This window comes from Pituophis catenifer, unplaced genomic scaffold (genome assembly GCF_029215685.1).
Source record: "Pituophis catenifer annectens isolate HBS135680 unplaced genomic scaffold, rPitCat1.0.hap2 SCAF_4, whole genome shotgun sequence".
Taxonomy (NCBI): Eukaryota; Metazoa; Chordata; class Lepidosauria; order Squamata; family Colubridae; genus Pituophis; species Pituophis catenifer.
In genome coordinates, this window is record NW_027256884.1 from 129164586 (window position 1) to 129188982 (window position 24397).

At 45.1% G+C, this 24397-nt stretch overlaps 1 protein-coding gene across 1 annotated transcript in view; it reads right to left on the minus strand.

Annotated features, from left to right (window-relative positions):
- Positions 1 to 24397, minus strand: part of FCHSD2 (FCH and double SH3 domains 2) — a 185105-nt gene that overhangs the window by 156176 nt on the left and 4532 nt on the right. Inside the window, 1 exon segment of the mRNA XM_070943005.1 lies at positions 20507 to 20604. Within this exon segment, the coding sequence (XP_070799106.1) occupies positions 20507 to 20604 (98 nt within the window).

A 24397-nucleotide genomic window follows, 5' to 3' on the forward strand; every position in this document is an offset into this window, starting at 1 on the left:
ACTTTTTTGCAAGCAAATGCAACCAACCTCCACAGAGGAAGCCTCTCGGCCCGTTGTTGATTCACGTCCTGTTATGCAAAGGAGTGTTATATAAGGGAGACCGAGTAAAGGTTCAAGGCTGAAGGAGGACGTGCGCTTGCTTGCATTATTTATTTATTTATTTATTTATTTATTTATTTATTTATTATTTATTTATTCATTCATTCATTCATTCATTCATTCATTCATTCATTCATTTATAATTTGATTTATATGCCGCCCTTCTCCAGAGAGTCAGGGCGGCTTACAGTGCGTTAAGCAATAGCCTTCATACTTTTGTACATATTTTATACAAAGTCAGCTTATTGCCCCCACAAACTGGGTCCTCAATTTACCCACCTTAGAAAGGATGGAAGGCTGAGTCAACCTTGAGCCTGGCGAGATTCAAACTTACTTTAATTGCAGACAGCTGGTGTTAAATTACAGTGCCTTTGTCTGCAGAGCTATCCAGGCTCTGGATATTTATTTATTTATTTATTTATTTATTTGTTTGTTTGTTTGTTTATTCATTTATTCATTTATTCATTCATTCATTTATTTATAATTTGATTTATATGCCGCCATTCTCCAGAGACTCAGGGCGGCTTACAGTGCGTTAAGCAATAGCCTTCATACTTTTTATATATTTTTTTTACAAAGTCAGCTTATTGCCCCCACAATCCGGGTCCTCAATTTACCTACCTTAGAAAGGATGGAAGGCTGAGTCGACCTTGAGCCTTGGCGAGATTCGAACTTACTTTAATTGCAGACAGCTGGTGTTAAATCACAGTGCCTTTGTCTGCAGAGCTATCCAGGCTCTGGATATTTATTTATTTATTTATTTATTTTATTATTATTTTATTTTATTTTATTTTATTTTATTTTATTTTATTATTTTATTTTATTTTATTTTATTTTATTTTATTTTATTTTATTTTATTTTATTTTATTTTATTATTTTATTTTATTTATTTATTTATTTTATTATTATTTTATTTTATTTTATTTTATTTTATTATTTTATTTTATTTTATTTTATTATTTTATTTTATTTTATTTATTTTATTTTATTATTTTATTTTATTATTTTATTTTATTTTATTTTATTTTATTATTTTATTTATTTATTTATTTATTTATTTTTATACTGCCCTTCTCCCGAAGGACTCAGGGCGGTGCACAGCCAAAAATAAAACACGAACACAGATAAAATTTAAAACAGTTTAAAAAGGGAATTAAATAATTTGGCCCATTTCAATTAAGACAAAAGACAACCCCTGTAACTTAAAATTGATCTTGGTATTCAGGCCAGCCCAGCTTGTTGAAACAACTGCGTCTCGAGGGCACGACGAAAGGTGCGTAGGTCAGGGATCATCCGTAAATCCCGGGGCAGTTCGTTCCAGAGGGCAGGTGCCCCCCCACAGAGACGGATCTCCCCCTGGGAGTCGCCAGTCGACATAGTTTGACCGACGGCACCCCGAGGAGTCCCTCTGTGGAAACGTAGATACCAATAGAGGAGAATATCTGTAGCTCAGGGTTTGAACTGAGGGGGTGGGGGTGTCCTTGATGCGCTCGCTGAGCTTGGCGGCTTTCTTGCAGACGTTTCATGGCCCAGTTAGGTAATCTCATCAGTGCTAGAAGGAGGTGGGGTTTGTGGAAGAGGAAGCGGAGGCAGAGGCGGAGGAGTAGGAGTTGGACAACGACTGTGGGGTCCTTGATGCCTTCTGAGCTTGGTAGTTTTCTTCGGGACATTTCATGACCCGGATAGGTAATCTCATCAGTGCTAGAAGGAGGTGGGGTTTGTGGAGGAGGAAGGTGGGGGGGAGGACGACTGTGGGGGTCCTTGATGCACTCTCTGAGCTTGGCGGTTTTCTTGCAGACGTTTCCTGGCCCAGCTAGGTAATATCATCAGTGCTAGAAGGAGGCAGGGTTTGTGGAAGAGGAGGCGGGGGCAGAGACGGAGGAGGAGGAGGAGGAGGAGGAGGAGGAGGAGGAGGAGGAGGAGGAGGAGAAGGAGGAGGAGGAGGAGGACGACAATGACTGCGTGGTCCTTGATGTTTTCTGAGCTTAGTGGTTTTCTTCGGGACATTTCATGACCCAGATAGGTAATATTATCAGTGCCAAAAGGAGGTGGGGTTTGTAGAGGAGGAGGAGGAACTAGGCAACATCCTCAGTGCAAGAAGGGAGTGAGGTTTTCTTTAGTACCAAGATTAATACTAGACTAACAATCAAGAAATAAACAATATCCCAGTCAAGGAAATAGCAGACAAACAAACAGCAAACAACAGGCACAGTCACGTGGTGACCCACTTAAGGACCGGCATGATTACCAGGCTCGATCACAGTTGTAGGTCAAGAACTACCAGCACTTGTATGCAGAGAGATCATATTCTATTGTGCAACGCTATTTTATAAGATAGTGATGTTTACTGAGCCTTTAAATAGCAGGATGACAAACATGGAATACACCCCCAGACACACACCTACAGGTAGTCCTCGACTTGCAACCATTCGTTTAGTGACCGTTCCAACACTCTGTTAAATTTGTTATTCTGATTAACTCCCTTATTCTGATTAAAGCTACAACGGCACTGAAAAAAGTTACTGACAACCAGTCCTCGCACTTACGACTGCCGCAGCATCATCCCCCCCCCCGGTCAACATTTCTGACCTTCCCAGCCAAGTCGATGGGGGAAGCCGGGCTCCCTTAACAACCTCATGATTCACTTAACAACGGTGGCAAAAAAAAAAACAAAAACCAAAAAGGCTGTAAAATCGGGCAGGACTTACTTAACACCCTTGCCTTGCTTAACAAAACGGAAATCCAGGTTACAATGGTGGCTGTAAATCGAGGACTGCCCGTACTTGCATGTTAAGCCGCATCCACGGCGAAGGATTAGGACAAATTGCCATTAGCCACAGATCTCCCAAAAGAAAATAATAATAATAACAATTATAAACAGAATTCCCTTTGCAAGAAATTCCTCGCCGGCAAATTTTTGCTATCGTCCAAAATGCTCACAAAAGTGTAGAAAGATCTTGCATTCTATTATAATAAGGGGCTCGAACCCAAGGCCGCTCCCTGGGGGGAGGCAAGGGGGAGTAACCATAGAATTGCTTGAGGGGGGGGGAGAAATGAAGGTTGAGAGGGAGGCTCGGCTGCCCTCGCCGGTTTTACGTGCCGGGAAAATCAATTCGGCATCCTGGAAACGCCACCACGGGCTCCCGTTATTACTAATCCCGTCAAAAAAAAAACCACAAAAAAACCTGCAGCAGGCTGACAAAGAACAGGATTTTAAATTTGTCACACTTTTAGAGAAGCATCAAGGTCACCCAAGACAACGGCTGGATTTGCAGACGGTGATAAAAACGATATTGTTTCGTATCTTCGCGGAGGGTTTTTTTTTTTCCGTTTTTTTTGAGCTAGTGCTGTCCCAAAAGTCCCACGTTAAGCGCGAAAGGCCGTATCGCTTGCCGGGTGCCCATTTTTGCTTGGAACAACCAAGGGGGGGGGGGATAAATAAATAAATAAATACGTTAAAAAGTGAAAGGATATGGCTGACAACTCTCTCTGTTTTGCACCCGCTTCTGTGCCATCCCACGGATGGGATTCATAACCAGCAATTTCACGATGGTTCTAAGTTATTATTATTATTATTTATTCAATTTATATACCGCCCTTCTTCTATTGGAACTCAGGGCGGTGCACAGCCAAGGATAAAAAAACATACCAATACAAAATTTAAAATTTAAAGTTAACGATTAACAGTCAGGATCAATAAAAGGGCACATGCATAGAGCAATAAAAGTTGGGTTTGGCGATTGCGGTGGTAGACAGGTATGGCACTTCCGAACGCACCTTTGGTCTGAATATACAGTACCCTTCCCAAAACTCTATCCCAGGTTTCATGTGAAAACTTTTCAGTGTCCTCGACCGAGCCTTCCTGGAAGACTGACACTCGGACCAATTGGCCATCGACAGGCACATAGAGATAAACAACGACTACACCCCATTCACGAGAGACAGTATCAAAAAGCAGAAAAGGGAACGGAAAGACCAAAATGCCTACGCACCAGCTATCAACACGCAGAGATTAACGCCAAAATTCATATTATGTATATAAACAGAGAGCAAACCCAACTCTCTTCTAGCACTGATGATGTTAGCTGGTGGGGTCATGAAATGTCTCCAAGAAAACCACCAAGCTCAGAGAGCATCAAGGACCCCACAGTCCTAGTTCTCCTCCTCCTCCAACCTTACCTCCTTCTAGCACTGATGATGATACCTAGTTGGGTCATGAAACATCTCCAAGAAAACAACCCAGCTCAGGGGGCACCAAGGACCCCTCAATTCCTCCTCCTCCTTTTCCTCCCAGTAGTGATATTACCTAGCTGGGTAATGAAACATCTGCAAGAAAAACACCGTGCTCAGAGACCATGAAGGACCCCACAGTCCTAGTTCCCCTTCTCCTCCTCCACAAACCCCACCTCCTTCTAGCACTGATGATGTTACCTAGTTGGGTCGTGAGACGTCTGTAAGAAAACAACCCAGCTCAGAGAGTACCAAGGACCCCACAGTCCTCCCCCTTCCCTCTCCTCCCACCCAACTCTCCTCTAGCACTGATATCATCATCTAGTTGGGTCATGAAACATCTGCAAGAACCAGACGAACCACAGGTATTTTGTACTCTGGAATGGAAGAGGAGCCAACCATACGGAGCACGCGTTTTAACATGCGAAAGGAAGGAAGCCAAAGCAATTAGGCGGCCCGCATGCAAAGGAGGATGTATGCGATAGACACGGACTCAGGTGGAGCCGAGTTCATGCGCGCAGCGAGGTGAAAGAGTGCAGGTTTCATTCTGAATGTCAGGGCTAAAATAGAGGCCAGGAAGCATGAATGAGTGCCATCTAGACAGCTATGAATGCAACACAAAAGAAAGTAAGAACTCTGCAGATCATGCTCCAGTGAGCGGTAATAACGGAAGGAAGGAAGGAACGGATGAGTTTTGGAGACTGCGTGCCACCTTCTGAACACAAGGTACCCCCAGGGGAAAAGTTACACAACCTGCTGACACGAACAAGATGAGAAAAAGAGCCTTGGTAGCACAGTGGTTTAATGCACCCTGTTATTAAGACCAGCTGCCTGCAATTACTGCAAGTTCAAATCTCCCCAGGCTCAAGGTTGACTCAGCCTTCCATCCTTTCTAAGGTAGGTTAAATGAGGACCCAGATTGTGGGGGCAATAAGCTGACTTTGTATAAATATACAAAAGGATGAAGGCTATTGCTTAACGCATTGTAAGCCGCCCTGAGTCTCCGGAGAAGGGCGGCATATAAATCGAACCAATAAATAAATAAATAAGACCCTATCTTATATTTTTTTTGAACCCTGGAATAACTGCTTGGCCTTATTGCCATGTGCTCAAAAGCCCAATTGGGCTTATTATCAGGGGATGTCTTATTTTGGGGGGAAACAGGGTAATTAATCCTAAAATAAATCAGAATGAGAGGAATTCGGATATAAGGGAAGTTAACATGGAAGCTGCTTGAACTGAAGTGGAAAACTGTTCGGAGCTACAAAAATGGGAATAATGAAGCTTGATGGAATGAGGAAGTGAAAGAGGATACGGCTGAAGGGGGGGGAATGGATAAAAGAGAATGCACATTGCAAAAAAAAAAGAATGAAAGATATTGTGCAATATGCATGGGATAAAACGATAGTTGTAAAAATGTAATGAAAGAGGGGAAAGAAAGGCTGTCCTTAAAAGAGGCAGGAAAAATGCAGAGAAATATTAATGAGAGGGGTGTTTTTTTTTTTTAAAAAAAAAAAAAGAAGGTGGGATTTGGAAGTGGGTATCTCAGAAGCTGCAGGCAATGTGAACGGCATTGCAAGCGGAAGGTTTAAAGTTATCTGGAAGGAAGCTGAAGGGAGGAAATGCTCTCAGCCAGCCATCTCACACAGGTAGCCTCTCTGGCCATTTTTGGCTGAGCTTGAAAAAGGGAAGGAATGTGTGAATCGATGAGGATTCGGATGGGACACAAATGGGAAAACCCCTCAGCATCGTAGGCTAGACTGAAAAGGGGAAGGAACCGCTTTCCATATTGCTTGCCAAGAATACAGCATGAATATTATTATTATTATTATTATTATTATTATTATTATTATTATTACTATTAGTAGTAGTAGTAGTATTAGTATTATTATGGTTTGACGCAGTCAGCCAGGAGTTTAGACCAGGGGTCCCCAACCTTGGCAACTTTTAAGACTGGTGGACTTCAACTCCCAGAGTTCCTCAGCCAGCAAAGCTGGCTGTTTGTCTTCTGGGTTTATTTATTTTATTTTATTTTATTTTTCAATTTATATACCGCCCTTCTCCCTGAGGACTCAGGGCGGTGCACAGCCAGAATTAAAAACATGAAATACAAATATTAAAAACAATTAAAATCTATATAAATTTGGCCCAAAATTTAAAAAAAAAAACCACAAACCAATTAAACATTTAAAAATTTTAAACAATTTCTTCCTAAGCCAGCCCGGCTTGCTTGAAAAAATGGGTTTTAAGGGCACGGCGGAAGGCACTGAGGTCTTGGATTCTCCTTATCTCTGGGGGCAGCTGATTCCAGAGGGTGGATGCCCCCACAGAGAAGGCCCTCCCCCTGGGGGTCACCAGCCTGCATTGATTGGCTGATGGCACCCTGAGGAGGCCCTCTCTGTGGGAGCGCACGGGACGATGGGAGGTCGTCGGTAGCAGCAGGCGGTCTCGGAGATAGCTAGGCCCTATGCCATGGAGCGCTTTAAAGGTGATAACCAACACCTTGAAGCGCACCCGGAAGACCACATGGTGCGCATGTGCGCACGGCAATCAACTGTCCTTTGTGTGCATGCGGCAGTGCCAAAAAACAGTGTGCACAGGCCAGCTGATTATTGGGTGCGCATGCATGCCAGAACCTGGAAGTTCGGCCTCTCCAGAGCATGACCCCTTTGTGCGCATTGGCAGTGCCGAAAACCGCCCTGTGCTTGCGCGACGGCCGGCTGCTCGTCAGGCGCAAATGCGCGCTAAAACCTGGAAGTTCAGCTTTTCTGGAGCGCGATCCCTTTGCGTGCACAGCAATGCCGAAAACCGGTGTACGTGTGGACGCCGGCCAGCTGATTGTCAGCCACGCATGAACGCTAGAACCCGGAGGTTCGGCTTTTCCAGAGCGTGGCGCCGACGAGAGCGTGCGTGAGACGTTTCCGCGCGAGTGCCGAAAAGGTTCGCCCTCACTGCCCTCTACTATTTCACTGCCCGATCTCTTCCTAAAAGCCTCCAGTGATGGAGCATCCACTACTTCTGGAGGTAAGCTCCTTACAAAACTTCTGAAGGACGTTGTAACCTATCTATTTGCGCAGCGTGTGTGTAAATCCAAGCTGTGCGACCATTTGCCAATGGCAGGTGGAGATTTTTGTCAACGCACAGGTTTTCTAAATGCCATCCAAGATTTTTTTTTTTTAGGGATGGCCCCCAGTGCGCCATAAACACTGGCGCAACGTTTATGCCATACTCTTTCGAATTTTGATTTTTCAGATCTTGAAACTTCTCCGATTCCTGGCCTTCCGTTCTGCAATTCCCCCTGGTATGGCCACATCCATTATGCACACTGCCGTCTTTCTCCACTGCAGTTCAGCTGCTCTTTCGACGGTATGTTTATTCATTTATTTTATTTTTATTTTATTTTGAATTTGTATACCGCCCTTCTCCCTGAGGACTCAGGGCGGTGAACAGCCAAATAAAAACATCAAATACAAATATTAAAATACAGTTAAAAATGTTCCCACTAATTTTTCATTATGACAATGACAATGTCATGCCATTGCTTATAAGCAGTTTATGCAATATTATAATTATAGTTTTATTCTATCTATCCACCTACCCACCTATCTACCTACCAGTGGTGGGTGTTAAGGATATTGTGGTTGTGTTACCAACCAGCAGAGTGTAGAGCACAGAGAAACGTTGCTGAGAGCAATGAATAAGAGATGTGCAAACTGGTTTATCAAAAGTTTACTTTATAGTGAAAAAACAATCTCATAGTCTTTAAATCAATTCCAAGTCTTTGCCAGTTAAATCAGTCCAGTGATATAAAAATCTTCTTACCAAACAAACAGTAGTTGGTTAGAATAACAAACTCACTCTGGTTCACAAACCACGATGGTAGCAGATCCATCCAACGATGATAGCACAATGGAAGCAACTCCTCACACAATGGTAGCGTATCATCAACTGAATACTTTACAGTCCCTTTCTTAAATACGTTCACTACTAATTACAGCATGACTCAGCATTACAATGAATCAGCAGGAAAACTTTAAAGTCACACAATACATATTCATATTAAAGTCACAGAACACATATATTGCCTGGACAACTTGTTAGGCTCGAACCATATCCTAACAGTGGGTTCCTCCCGGTTCGGCCCGGTTCCCCCGAGCCGGTAGCGGTGACCGGTAGAACCGGTAGTAAAAAATTTTAGAACCCACCCCTGCTACCTACCTACCAGAATAACAGAATTGGAAGGGACCTTGGAGGTCTTCTAGTCTAACCCCCTGCTGATGCAGGAGACTTTCTACCATTTGGACGAATGGCTATCAAGTCTCTTCTTAAAAGCCTCCAGTGATGGAGCATCCACAACTTCTGGTGGCAAGCTGTTCCACTGGTTAATTGTTCTCAGTTAGGAAATTTCTCTTTAGTTTTAGGTTGCTTCTCTCCTTGATTCGTTTCCATCTGTTGCTTCTTGTCCTGCCTTCTGGTGCTTTCGAGAATAGGTTGACCCCCTCTTCTTTGGGGTACCTACCTACCTACCTACCTAAAACAGGGATCTCCAAATTTGGCAACTTTCGGACTTGTGGACTTTATCTCTTGAAGTCCACAAGTCTTAAAGTTGCCAAGTTTGAAGACCCCTAGTTTAAAACTCAAAATGACAAAAATACCCATACTCTCGTCCCCTATTTTCCCCAAATAACACGTTCAGGAAATCCCCCAAAAAAGCTGAATTTCTGAGGGTATCTCATTTTCTCGCCATGGATTATGCACCCACACAAATAAATAGCTGATTAACTCTTTTTCTTTTCTTTTTCTTTTTTTTTTTTTAAAAAGGCAGACATAATCCAGGATGAGACGTCCTAACTTGGCTAAAGAAAAAGAAACTGATGGCATTGCTATTTTGGGCTTGCAACTCACATTTTCAAGATTCTTTTCTGTTATTCAGGGATATGCATTTATCCTCCAGCCAATATTCCAGTGCCAGAAGATTTTAGCTTCAAAGAAAACAGACCAGCTGCCAATCCTGATTTCACAGATCTTCAGATGTCCATGTTGTTGTGTTGTTTTTGCAGATAATTTTGGCAGTGGGTGCCCGTAGGACCCTAGCGGGGAAATCCCAGGAGGAGTAAAAGCAAAGGAATTTGCTGATCTTACACCTGAATCTACCAACATTTTGAAATGGACTTACACACTCCTTTGGCACAAATTACACCCTCCTGGCATTCAACCGAGGCAGCCAATAACCTGTTAGCTGCATCCAAGAATAATTGCTAGCTGCATCTGATGTTTTGCAGGAATTTGAACAAGCACCGACAGTATTAATAGAATAATTAGAGGGTAGAACGAAAGCACGGCAGAAACCGAGATCTATCTTTTGACCCATAGGAAAAAATAAAACCCTCTGCAGGATGTCTGTAATTTGAAAACTCACCCAGCTGTTCACGCGAAGGCCAAAAGAAACCTTTGAATACCTTAAGGGTGTGAGTAAGGTTCTAGAAGGCAGGCTTTTTCACTGCTAAGCAAAAAAATCAGGAACGTGCGGGCGTAACATCAAATTGACAGGAGGGAACTCCAAAAGTCATGTTAAAGGGGAGAGTTTCACGGAAAGAGTGGGGGAAGCATGGAACCAGCTTCCATCAGAGGTTAAGGAGGTCAGTAACGGAGTTTAAGTATGGTTGGGATAAACACATGTCTATCGCCTGACCACATGGATGGATGGATGGATGGATGGATGGACGGACAGACGGGTGGATGATGGATAGATGGATGGAAAGATGTAGATACTGAGGGATAGATAGATAGATAGATAGATAGATAGATAGATAGATAGATAGACGGAGGGAGGGAAGGAAGGAAGGAAGGAAGGAAGGAAGGAAGGAAGGAAGGAAGGAAGGAAGATACTAAGGGATGGATGGATGGATGGATGGACAGACGGACAGACGGACATAGAGATGGATGGATGGATGGACAGGCGGATGGATGGACGGATAGATGTAGATACTGAGGGATAGATAGATGTATAGATGGATGGATGGATGGATGGATGGATGGATAGATGATAGATAGATAGATAGATAGATAGATAGATAGATAGATAGATACCCTGTTTCCCCCAAAATAAGACACCTCCTGATAATAAGCCCAATCAGGCTTTTGACTGCATGGCAATAAGGTTCAAAAAAAATATAAGACAGGGTCTTATTTTGGGGAAAACACGGTAGATAGATATAGAGAAGGAAGGAAGGAAAGAAGGACATACTAAGGGATGGATGGATGGACGGACGGACGGACAGACAGATAGATGTAGATACTGAGGGATAGATAGATAGATAGATAGATAGATGGATGGATGGATGGATGGATGGAAGGAAGGAAGGAAGGAAGGAAGGAGATACTGAGGGATGGATGGATAGATATAAACGTATAAAAATAAAAAATAAAAATAAATGAAATAAAAATAGAATAAAATGAATAAATAAAAATATGAAATACATAAATGGGAATTAATAATCAAAATTAATTAATTAATTAAAAATAAAACAAAAGCAAGGAAACAAGCAAAATTCTCCAAGGGCAGACGATTGCGTTCTTTTTCTGCCCTCCGTTTTCTACATTTCGCAAATCCCGACATTTTAAATCTGAGCCATTCCAGAAATGGAGATAGATAGATAGATAGATAGATAGATAGATAGATAGATAGATAGATAGATAGATAGATAGATAGGAGTGTCAGAGAGAGATTATAGAGTTCCTTTTGCAAATAGGAAATTGCCACAGGATTTGTCTTGAAAGAGTCGCAGGAGGGAAGGCTGTGACGCCGAACGCTGGATTTCATGCATATTTTTCCTCCCCGTTTTCTTCTGCAATAATTGCAGCTCAGCTGCAAAATGTTATCGGAACGATGACTGCCCATCAGAGGCCTGCTGAGGAAGAGCAAGGCAGGTGCTCTTACTCAGGTGGAAAGCGATGCTTCTAAAGGGATTTGCAGAACAGCCCCTCCATTCTAAGAAATTACATTCAGACCGGTCCTTCCTTGCTTTACACTTGGGATAAACCAGCATTCCTCAACCATGTTTCTCCGGCAGGAAGGCCCAGTTTGAGAACCGGTGATCGTTATCAGGACGTTACACGCCCACGATCAGGTAATCAGGTTTCCAGGTAAATTGCCTTGACGCAAGACATTGGGTGATTCATTTTGACAGGTTAGAGCTCCTACTCCACTGAAGAGCCACGCTTTGAGGCCACACGTCCAGGAGCATCAAACAGGCAGGCAAGTCCTCGACCTACGACCAGAATCGAGCCCAACGGTGAGCAAGGCGGGCTTCGCCCCGTTCTACGACCTTCCTTGCCGCAGCCGTTTTAAGCGAATATTCTGCAGTTCGGCAAAGAAAGGTGGTAAAAATGGGCCAGAACTCACTGAACCGCTGTCTCGCTTAGCGACAAGAAATTTCGGGGCTCAATTGTGGTCGCAGGTCGAGGACCTGCGTTCTGCATTTGGCACCCAGAAAGCTTGCGATCAGCTTGTCAGCTGCAAGCGTCCCTCCGGCCTGTTTCAGAACGCAGCTTCAGGGCAATTAGATGTTATGAAAATAGCCAACTTACTGGAACTAATTAAACGATCACGCCGGCAGCTTCATCCCGGACCAAATTCCAGCCTGCGTTGAGCGAAAACAGCAGCTCATTGTTCCCGGCAGTTACTATTTTATCCACAATTACGTTTATTACCTATCCATTTCAGGTTTAAATGGAGTAGCGGAGAAGAGGGTGTGTCTTTTGCGCTTCTTGCCCGTTGCTGGCAATAGATCCAATATTAGAAACGGTTCTAATATTTTTAGGGATTTTACATCATGCATGAGTCACATGCCAGGACGTGAAGCTGCAGCTGACAGACCCAACTCAAAAGTGTCGGTGAAATTCTGATTTACAAAGAGCATCACGTGTTATTTTCTTTAAAGGCAGGGACATCGACAGACAGGTGACTCAGATCTGACTTACAGCTGTATGAACGGGCATTAAGGGATGGGAAGATGGGGGGGGGGGGAAACCTGCCCGAATGTCTCGCTTCGAGCCAGGATTCCTGGTGGCATGTGTGAACTGGCAAGTGTACAAAAAAACTACAGGACGGAAGGCAGGACAAGAAGCGACGGATGGAAAGTCATCCAGGAGAAGAGAAGCAACCTGGGATTAAAGGAGAAGCTTCCCGAAAGTGAGGACAATTAACCAGCGGAACAGCCTGCCACCAGAAGTTGTGGGGGCTTTGTCAGTGGAGGTTTTTAAGCAGAGACTGGACAGTCACTTGACTGAAATGGTATAGGGGTTGGATTAGAAGATCTCCAAGGTCCCTTCTAGCTCAGGAAGGAAGGAAGGAAAGGAGGGAGGGAAGGAAGGAAGGAAAGGGAGGGAGGGAAGGAAGGAAGGAAAGGAGGGAGGGAAGGAAGGAAGGAAAGGGAGGGAGGGAGGGAAGGAAGGAAAGGGAGGGAGGGAAGGAAGGAAGGAAGGAAGGAAGGAAGGAAAGGAAGGGAGGGAAGGAAGGAAGGAAAGGAAGGGAGGGAAGGAAGGAAGGAAAAGGAAAGGAAAGGAAAGGAAGGGAAGGGAAGGAAGGAAGGAAGGGAGGGAGGGAGGAAAGGGAGGAAGGAAGGAAGGAAGGAAGGAAGGAAGGAAGGAAGGAAGGAAAAGGAGAGGAAAGGAAAGGAAAGGAAAGGAAGGGAAGGAAGTTGTAGAAAAAATGCTTTTAAAAGCCTCTGACGAACCCAGCTGAGCCGCGCGATCATCAGAGGCTTTTTTTTTTTTTTTTTTACTTTTAAAAGCATTTTTTCGGCCAAAGAGGTTGTAGAAAAAATGCTTTTAAAAATTAAAAAAAAGCCTCTGATGATTGCACAGCTCAGCTGGGCAATGGGGGGGGGGCAGGGATTTTTGCTACCGGTTCTCCGAACCACCCGCCTCCATCGCTACCGGATCAGGCGATCCGATCCGAACCGGGAGCATTTCACCCCTGCAGGAAGCCCTGTATCATTGAAACTAGCATACGGATCCCAAAGCTTGTCTACTCCTTGTCTTGTCTTCTTTAGCCATCAAACAAAACACTGCAGAAGGCATTTTTGAGATCCACAAGTTGGTTTAGTGTATGTAGCAGCACTGAACATTTAAGTTCCTATTTCTTACGTCTCTTCCTCCCCTTCCTCGTAAATGCGATTTTCATGCACGCACAAAGGAACAGAGTTTTAAAGGCAGCTAAACTGAGATTAGAGCGGATTGAAACCCCTGAAAATATTGAAAAAAGATGGAAATTAAACGAAGACATCTGTCGCCTTACAAGCCGCTTCAAAAAATCCCCCCCCCTTTTAAAATCTCTCCACCACTGGCTCACGGAAGCCCATTTAAACCTAGACGTGTTAATTCATTAACCTCCCAACAATTAACAATGCATATTTGACATCTGAATTTAACTTTATAAAGTCCTGATGATTGGGGAGAGAGTGGGGGGGGGCAATCTTCTCACTGCCAAGGCAGGTAATCAACACCGCCTAAAGTGGATTAAAAAAAAACACAAAAAAACAACTTTTCGCCATCTGCATATTTTCCAACAGAAATAAGGAGCAAACAAGAAATGTTTTTTTTTTTTTTAAATGAGTTGTTGGCAGACAAGGAGATTTTTGCACCTCATGTTGAAAAGATGATAAAAGTGGGAGGGGGAACAGTGCGTCGCCGGTCAATTAACAAGACATTTTAAAAACCTGACGAATCTTTCTTGCATTGAGAAGTTGTAAATGACAGCGGCAGGAGGGAGATTGGCGGGCCGGGAATCTTGCGTGATGCAGTTCGACGACTGTCAGAAACCCCTTAATGGCTGGCGGACTGGAGGTCTTCTTTGCTCAAGCAGGAGACCCTATACCCACGCGGAGCCATATCGGTGGGCACGCGAGTGCAGCCAGCTGATTTTCGGGCCTTCCGGAACCACCGGAAGTTGAGAAACAGGCTATTTCCGGACTCCAGAGGGCTTCCGGGAGGGTGGGGAAGGCTGTTTTCGCCCTCCCCAGGCTCCTAGAAAGGCTCTGGAGCCTGGGGAAGGAAAAAAAAAACGGGCCTTTCAGTCCCACCGGAAGTCAGTAAATGGGCCGTTTCCAGCCTCTGGGGGGGATGGGGAAGGCTGTTTTCGCCCTCCCCAGGCTCCTAGAAAGGCTCTGGAGCCTGGGGAGGGCAAAAAAACAGGCCTTTCAGTCCCACCGGAAGTCGGTAAATGGGCCGTTTCCGGCCTCTGGGGGGGATGGGGAAGGCTGTTTTCGCCCTCCCCAGGCTCCTAGAAAGGCTCTGGAGCCTGGGGAGGGTGAAAAATGGGCCCACCGTGTCATCGCGTGCCAAAAGCAGGGGGAGTGCAGGGGTGTTGCGTACGCATGCGTGGGGGGGCGGGGCACACTGAATTAGGGGTGTGGGCACACAGCGCGACCTCACCCACACTCCCCACGCTTTTGGAACACGGCAGCAAAAAGGTTAGCCATCACTGCCCTATACTTATAAACATTTTATGCAATGTTATAATTATAATTTAATCCATCTGTCTGCCGGCCTATCTACCTACCAGAATAACAAAGTTGGGAGAGACCTTGGGGGTCTTCTAGGAGCCCCTATACCCATGATGGCGAACCTGTGGCACGCACATCCACAGGTGGCATGCACATCCCTCTGCGGGCATGCAAGCTATCGTGCAGCTCAGCTCTACCCCGCATATGCGCACGCCTATAATTTTCAGGCCTCTGCCGCATATGCATGTGGGGGCGGGGTGCCTACGGGAGATGCGCATACATGCGTGGATGGGTGTGCACATGCGCAGAGGGCATGGGGGAATGTGGGGGGGGGTGCACTGCACCACCACACACGCCCCGTGGCCCGTTTTTGGTCCCAGGAGGCTGCAGGGAGGCCCACTAGGCCCAAAACAAGGGGGGGATCATGCGCATATCCGCGGGGGGGCAGGGGGAACACTGGGGAGGCACGCGCCATGTGCGAGGGTGCACGGGGCGGTCACGCACGCTTTGCGTTATGGGTGCAGGCACACATGCGTGCTATCGTGTGCGCGCTCTCGGCACGCCGACGACAAAAAGGTTAGCCGTCACTGCCCTATACCATTTCAGATAAATGTTTATCCAATCTCTTCCTAAAAACCTCCGGTGTTGGGGCACCCACAACTTCTGGTGGCAAGCTGTTCCACTGGTTAATTGTCCTCACTGTTAGGAAGTTTCTCCTTAAGTTCCAGGTTGCTTCTCTCCTTTATTTTTTTTTTATCTATTTTTTTTTTTAAATTTGATTTATATGCCGCCCTTCTCCGGAGACTCAGGGCGGCTTACAATGCGCTAAGCAATAGCCTTCATTCTTTTGTATATTTATACAAAGTCAGCTTATTGCCCCCACAAACTGGGTCCTCAATTTACCTACCTTAGAAAGGATGGAAGGCTGAGTCAACCTTGAGCCTTGGCGAGATTTGAACCTGCAGTAATTGCAGGCAGCTGGTCTTAATAACCAGCTTGATAACAGGGTGCCTTAGACCACTGTACTACCAAGGCTCTTGGTAGTACAGTTATTAGTTTCCATCCATTTTTGTCTTGTCTTCTAATGCTTTGGAGAAGAGCTTGACTCCCTCTTCTTTGGGGCAGCCCCTGAGATATTGGAAGACTGCTATCCTGTCTCCCCTGGTCCTCATCTTCATTAAACTAGACATGCCCAGTTCCTGCAACCGTTCTTCATATGTTTTAAGCCTCCAGTCCCCTCCTCATCTTTGTTGCTCTTCTCTGCACTCTTTCTAGAGTCTCCACATCTTTTTTTACAAAATGGCGTCCAAAATTGGATGCAGGATTCCAAGTGTGGCCTTACCAAGGCCTTATAAAGTGGTATTAACACTTCATGTGATCTTGATTCTGTCCCTCTGTTGATGCAGCCTAGACGGTGTTGGCTTTTTTGGCAACTGCTGCACACGGCTGGCTCATATCTAAATGGTTGTCCACTAGGAATCCAAGATCCCTCCCACAGTTACTACTATTGAGCGAGATACCACCAATTCCATACTTGTGCATTTCAAAGATATCAAACTCCCTAGCAGTAGGAATTCCATCTCCGTTCTTTTCCATGAGTCAAACTGGAAATCCTGTTTTTTCCATCGGAAGGGGGGGGGGTAGCCAGGCTCTCCTCCCTCGGTGCCCTCTGTCTGTTTCCGTCTGTGAATTATTTCCTTCCCATCTTGCGCTGAAAAAGCTTTGACATCTGCGTTACAACCCAGCCTTAATTGGCCAAGCTGTTGCGGCAACACCGTGCCAGTTCATCATTTCGGGATCTGGCGGTGACGAAGAAGGAACAATATTCTCCCGGCGGCGGTCCGAGAGGAGAGAGAGAGCTCTTGGGGAGGCCAACCGTAACCTCAAATGGTCGTTTTAAGGACCCACACTCATGTGCCCACACTCATAATTCTATGCGCCCCTTCCCCATGCATGTGTGCACGACCGCACCCATACTTCCCCCACTTTTGGCACAGTGGGCCCGGTAGGCCCGTTTTTCGCCCTTCCCAGGCTCCAGAGCCTTTCTAGGAGCCTGGGGAGGGCGAAAACTGCCTTCCCCACCCCCTCAGAGGCCCTCTGGAGGCTGGAAATGGCCTGTTTGCCGACTTCCAGTGGGCCCAAAAATCAGCTGACCAGCGTGCACATGTGCACCAGAGCCGAGCTCGCGTGCCCACCGATATGGCTGTGTGCGCCACCTATGGCACGCATGTCATAGGTTTGCCGTCACGGGGAGAGGGCCTCCTGCTTGAGCAGGGGGTTGGACTAGAAGACCTCCAAGGTCCCTTCCACCTCTATTCCGATTGATTCTGGGGAGAGCAATAGCAGTTAAGACTTAATACACCAGCTCCATAATGATCTACAGCAGGGGTCTCCAACCTTGGCAACTTTAAAACTTGTGGACTTCAACTCCCAGAGTTCCTCAGCCAGCAAAGCTGGTCCACCAAGCTGGCAACTTTAAGTTGCCAAGGTTGGAGACCCCGATCTACAGCCCACTCTAAGAGTCAGCCTCTTGCCGCCAACTATCTGGCTCTTCATTTTACCGACCTCGGAAGGATGAAAGGCTGAAGACAACTTTGAGCCGGTCGGAATCGAACTCCTGGCAGTGAAATTCGCCTGCAATACTGCATTCTCACCACTACTTGTTAAAAACCACGGGAGATTGGGGGGGGGGGGGAATTAATGCAGTGGGATAGAATCCGATTGACTCTGCTTGCCAGAAGGAGATCACATGACCCCGGGACGAAGCAACCGTCGTAAATACAAGTCAGCTGCCAAGAGGCTGAATTTTTGACCCTGGGGAATGCTGCGACGGTCGTGTGAAAAAGGGTCATAGATCGCTGTTTTCAGTGTCGTCGTATCGTCAAACAGACACTAAATGAGCTGTTGTAATCAAGGACTACCTATACTATAAAGGATGCCAGATAGACAGTGAAAATCCACTCGCCATTATTCAGAACGTGGGACACAGAACGAGAGACATGCAGCAAAGGAAGGCCAAATCTGGTCAAATGTTAAGAGAAAAATATAGCATCTGCAGTGATTCACTTAACAACTATGGCAAGAGGGGTCGTAAAATGGGGCCAACTCGCTCAACAACTATCTTGCTCAGCAGTGGAAATTTTGGGGCTCACTTTTGATCATAAGCTGAACATTATCTGTGCTAAGAACATTTTACAAATATAACACTTCCGCTGCAATTTCCAAACGTACAAATTCTTAATACTTTCCAAAAAAAAAAATCCAAGTGCCTGGTTCATTTTTCTTTGTGGTTAAGACAAAACATTTTTTTTAAAAAATGTTATGTACGAGGCACTGCCCCTGCACTCTTGCCCGCCATCTATTCATTTGAGTTTAGATATTTTTGATTAATAGAATAAAATACAAAAGCAAATAGAGAGACAGAGTGGGGAGAGAAGGGGAAAGAGAAGTGAATTTTTAAAAAAGTGACTTTTGACTCTCTCTGTTGCAGTAAAATAAAGCATTAACATCCAACCACGACTTTTTGACTTTTCCATATTATAATAAACCAGCCATTTCTATAAAAACAATTCAACCTGATCAGTAAAACCCATAATCAAAGTCTCATTTTCTTTTTGCCCCTCACCTCGAGCGCAAAGTCCAGAAGCGGACTGTGCCTCGATGTGGCAACAAAAGTACTTATATTCTTTTCTTTAATCTTTGCCAGCCATGTTATTTATGATATAATTGGATTTCAAAAGATGAGAAGATAACCTTGGCAAGACGTTCTGTTCAGTCAACACGAACTTTCAGAGAAAGACCTAAGGATCTGGACACACGGAACAAATTCCTAATGATCATAAAATGCAATCCTTATTGGATGGAAAAATATTTTACAGACCGGTCCGGCCAGCGATTTCTGTGCAAATAAAAATAAAAATTTTTAAAAAAAGAGAGCAAGCATTCTTGCAGAAAATACACCGCAAAATTTCCACCGCGACACCAGGAGGATCTTAATGCCAGACAAGCACCCTGCGACAGATAACTATTGACAGAGGAGACGGCTTTATCACGCTGAATGCTTTCTAATTTGCTAAGAAAGTCCTCAGAATTGCCACTTTATGTAGGGTAATTTGCAAGGCGCCCTCATCTTGCTGGATTTGCAATCAGAAAGCCCACCAACGCTGATGTTTTATTGATTACATGCAAATATTTCTTCACAGGCCTGTCCAAGAAATCAATGCTCTCTACACCAAGCCAATTAATATTTCTCAAGGCGCTTAAACGGCTGAATTCTTTTAAAATAAAAAAAGAGAAAATGCCAAGGAGAAGGAAGTCCAATCAAGGCCATTAGTACTACAGGTAGTCCTCAAGTTACGGCCACAAATGAGCCCAATGCTTATGTTGCTAGGTGGAATATTTGTTAAGCGAGCTTGGCCCCATTTTTCTTGCCACTGTTGTCAAGTGAATTATTCCAGTTGTTAGGTTAATAACACGGTTGTTAAGTAAATCTGGCTTTCCCCATTGACTTTCTTCGTCAGAAGGTCGCAAAAAAGGATCACGGGACACTGCGACCGTCATAAATAGGAGACAGTTCCAAAAGTCTGGATTTTGATCATGTGACTTTGGGGATGTTGCAATGGTCGTTAAGTGAACGAAAAGCGTCCACAAGTCACTTTTTTCAGTGCCGTTGTAATGGTCACTAAATGAACTGTTGTAAGTCAAGGACTTACAGGCATTTTCTGAGCGGCTGTTCGAAGTCACAGCAGCACTGCAGAAAGTGGCTTATGACCAATCCTCCCACTTACGACCAGCACAGCATCTCCATGGTCACATGATCAAAATTCAGAACTGTGGCAAGCGAGTCATATTTATGACGGTTGCAGGGTCCCCGGGGGGGGTCATGTGATCCCCTTTTGTGGCCTTCTGACAAGTAAAGTCAATGAGGAAGTCAGATTCACTTAACAATCGTGTTACTCACTTAACAAGTGCAGAATTCACTTAACAACTGAGGCAAGGAAGGTCGTAAAATGATCAAAATTGGGGCGCTTGGCAACAGACTCGTATTTACGACAGTTGCAGGATCCAGGGGGTCCCTGAAAAGCAAAGTCAATGAGGAAACCAAATTCATTTATCAACGGTGTTACTAATTTAACCGCTGCAGTGATTCACTCAACCACCGTGGCAAGAAAAGTCGTAAAATGAGGCAAAACTCATACGACAAATCTCTCGCTTAGCAACAGAAATTTTGGGCTCTCCATGGTGGCCATAATTCGAGGACTACCGGTCATTTATAAATGCCATTTTATCTTGCTGGGTTTTTTTTTTTCCCCAAAAGTCAATTTGCAGAATGACCTTTTTCGGGGGCGAAGCTATCGAGAACCTGACTCACTTCCAGAGTCAAAAAACAAAACTCAAATCATTTCGGATGCTTCGTCTCCCATCTTTGTTAAAAAACGGGCCGGGATTTGCAACTTGGGGAAAACATGCATTGTGTTAGTTGCAGTTATAACTTCCAGCTGTGGCGAGGCCTTCACGAAGTTTGAAGGCAGGAAATCTTAAAAGGAAATTCCATCAGTTCCTGGCGTTTTATAACCCAAACTGTTGTTCCAAAAAGGAGCTCTGAGAAAGACAAGGAAAGGAAAAAAAAAATGAAGGAAAAAAGAAAACGTTGCTGTTAACTTTTTACCTCATGTCTTCGAGTAAGTCGCATTCTGCCTGATGCTTGGCTTGAAGTTTTGTCATCTGCTCGGCCTGGATGAGTTTCAGCTCTTGAGTGATTTTCACCTAAAAGAGAAGAAAAATATAATTTTTTTAATAATTATTTTCTTAAACATCTTTCTTGTTTAATACTATAATTGCTGTAAGTCGGAGTTTCCCAACCTCGGCCACGTTAAGACGCCTGGACTTCAACTCCCAGAATTCCTCAGCCATCCATGGACTTCAACTCCCAGAATTCCCCAGCCAGCCATGGACTTCAACTCCCAGAATTCCCCAGCCAGTCATGGACTTCAACTCCCAGAATTCCCCAGCCAGTCATGGACTTCAACTCCCAGAATTCCCCAGCCAGCCATGGACTTCAACTCCCAGAATTCCCCAGCCAGCCATGGACTTCAACTCCCAGAATTCCCCAGCCAGCCATGGACTTCAACTCCCAGAATTCCCCAGCCAGCCATGGACTTCAACTCCCATAATCCCCCAGCCAGCCATGGACTTCAATTCCCAGAATTCCCCAGCCAGCCATGGACTTCAACTCCCAGAATTCCCCAGCCAGCCATGGATTTCAACTCCCAGAATTCCCCAGCCAGTCATGGACTTCAACTCCCAGAATTCCCCAGCCAGTCATGGACTTCAACTCCCAGAATTCCCCAGCCAGCCATGGACTTCAACTCCCAGAATTCCCCAGCCAGCCATGGACTTCAACTCCCAGAATTCCCCAGCCAGCCATGGACTTCAACTCCCAGAATTCCCCAGCCAGCCATGGACTTCAACTCCCATAATCCCCCAGCCAGCCATGGACTTCAATTCCCAGAATTCCCCAGCCAGCCATGGACTTCAACTCCCAGAATTCCCCAGCCAGCCATGGATTTCAACTCCCAGAATTCCCCGAGCCAGCCACGGACTTCAACTCCCAGAATCCCCCAGCCAGCCACGGATTTCAACTCCCAGAATTCCCCAGCCAGCCATGGACTTCAACTCCCAGAATCCCCCAGCCAGCCATGGACTTCAACTCCCAGAATCCCCCAGCCAGCCATGGACTTCAACTCCCAGAATTCCCCAGCCAGCCATGGTCTTCATCTCCCAGAATTCCCCAGCCAGCCATGGACTTCAACTCGCAGAATCCCCCAGCCAGCCACGGATTTCAACTCCCAGAATTCCCCAGCCAGCCATGGACTTCAACTCCCAGAATCCGCCAGCCAGCCATGGACTTCAACTCCCAGAATTCCCCAGCCAGCCATGGACTTCAACTCCCAGAATTCCCCAGCCAGCCATGGACTTCAACTCCCAGAATTCCCCAGCCAGCCATGGACTTCAACTCCCAGAATTCCCCAGCCAGCCATGGACTTTAACTCCCAGAATTCCCCAGCCAGCCATGGACTTCAACTCCCAGAATCCCCCAACCAGCCATGGACTTCAACTCCCAGAATTCCCCAGCCAGCCATGGACTTCAACTCCCAGAATTCCCCAGCCAGCCATGGACTTCAACTCCCAGAATCCGCCAGCCAGCCATGGACTTCAACTCCCAGAATTCCCCAGCCAGCCATGGACTTCAACTCCCAGAATTCCCCAGCCAGCCATGGACTTCAACTCCCAGAATTCCCCAGCCAGCCATGGACTTTAACTCCCAGAATTCCCCAGCCAGCCATGGACTTCAACTCCCAGAATTCCCCAGCCAGCCATGGACTTCAACTCCCAGAATTCCCCAGCCAGCCATGGACTTCAATTCCCAGAATTCCCCAGCCAGCCATGGACTTTAACTCCCAGAATTCCCCAGCCAGCCATAGACTTCAACTCCCAGAATCCCCCAACCAGCCATGGCTGGCTGGGGAATTCTGGGAGTTGAAGTCCAGGCATCTTAATGTGGCTAAGATTGGGAATCCTTGTGTGTTGTGATAGGCCTTTACACCTACACTTACCACAATTGGGGCGAGAATTCCCATCGCTAAACAAAGGAATCAACCTGAATTTACTACCTTTTTTATGGCCTTTAAGGAAATCATGCGGTTGTTAAGTGAATTCAGCTTCTTTTGATCAGTCTGTAAACTCCTTTGAAGCTCGCAAATGGGGATCACATAACCCCACATAATTGGGGGGTGGGGGTGTTACTCGGAACCCTGACAGCCGGGACGATGCGACTGTGGTATAAATGCACACCCGTTTGCCAAGGGCCTGCATTTTGATCATGTAGCCATGGGGACGTCGTAATTGCGAGGACTGGTCGCAAGTTACTTAATTTCAGCGCAGTTGCAATATCGCTTGCTATAAGAATGGTTGTAAGTCGAGGACTGCCCGCAGTGGCTAAATATAGAATAGAATAGAATAGAATAGAATAGAATAGAATAGAATAGAATAGAATAGAATAGAATAGAATAGAATATAGTGTAGTGTAGAGTACAATAGAATAGAATAGAATAGAAAAGAAAATAGTGTAGAGTAGAATAGAAAATAGTGTAGAGTATAGAGTAGAGTAGAGTAGAATAGAATAGAAAATAGTGTAGAGTAGAGTAGAATAAAAAATAGTGTAGAGTAGAGTAGAATAGAATAGAATAGAAAATAGTGTAGAGTAGAATAGAAAATAGTGTAGAGTATAGAGTAGAGTAGAATAGAATAGAAAATAGTGTAGAGTAGAATAGAAAATAGTGTAGAGTATAGAGTAGAGTAGAATAGAATAGAAAATAGTGTAGAGTAGAGTAGAGTAGAATAGAATAGAAAGTAGAGTAGAGTAGAGTAGAGTAGAGTAGAGTAGAGTAGAGTAGAGTAGAGTAGAGTAGAGTAGAGTAGAATAGAATAGAATAGTACAGGTAGTCCTCGACTTACAACAGTTCATGACATGACCAGAGTTACGACGGTAATTAAAAATGTGACTTATGGCCATTTTTCACACTTACAACCAATGGCAGCTTCTCCATGGTCGCGTAATCAAAATTCAGATACTTTAATTGATTCATATTTACGACGGTTGCAATGTCCTGGAGTCCAAGGATTCCCCCTTTTGCGACCTCCTGATATGCAAAGTCAATGGGGGAGCCGGATTCACTTAACAACCGGGTTCCTAACTTAACAACCGCAAGTTGATTCGCTTAACAACGGCAGCGCGAAAGGTGGTTAAAATCGGGCAAAATTCACTTAACAAATGTTTCGCTGAGCAGCGTAAAATTTTTGGTCGTAAACCGAGGACTACCTGCACTACGATTCCACTACCTTGCAACCGGATTGCCATGACGTAGCTTTCTCAAAAGACAGAAAGCGCCACTTGTTTTATGCGAACGTAATTTCGGAACAAGAAAACGGTTTTTATGCTAAGAGCCTTGGTGGCACAGCAGACTAAAAGCACTGTTAAGTAACACCAGCTGCCTGCAATTACTGCAAGTTCAAATCTCACCAGGCTCAAGGTTGACTCAGCCTTCCATCCTTCCGAGGTAGGTAAAATGAGGACCCGGATTGTGGGGGCAATAAGCTGACTTTGTATAAAAAAGAACACCACTTAGAGGGGGGCCGAAAGCCCCACTAAGCAGGTATATACAAAAGTATGAAGGCTATTGCTTAACGCATTGTAAGCCGCCCTGAGTCTCCGGAGAAGAGCGGCATATAAATCGAACCAATCTCCCCTTATAGAACGACCTGAGATGCAAACTTTCCTGCATTATGAATGATAGCGCGAGCAACGTTTGCAAATAATCAAAATACCTCTGCGGAAAAGTCACCTTATACTCAGGTGACCCCTGCATCGGACGAAGCCAGCCTCCGCCAAAAAGGAACAACTCGGCAATAATTCCAGCGGGCAGGAAACACAACTTTTAAAAGGTTCCCGAGCGCATTTTAAAAAAAAAAGGCAGATCGATAGAAAGAAAAGAAAAAC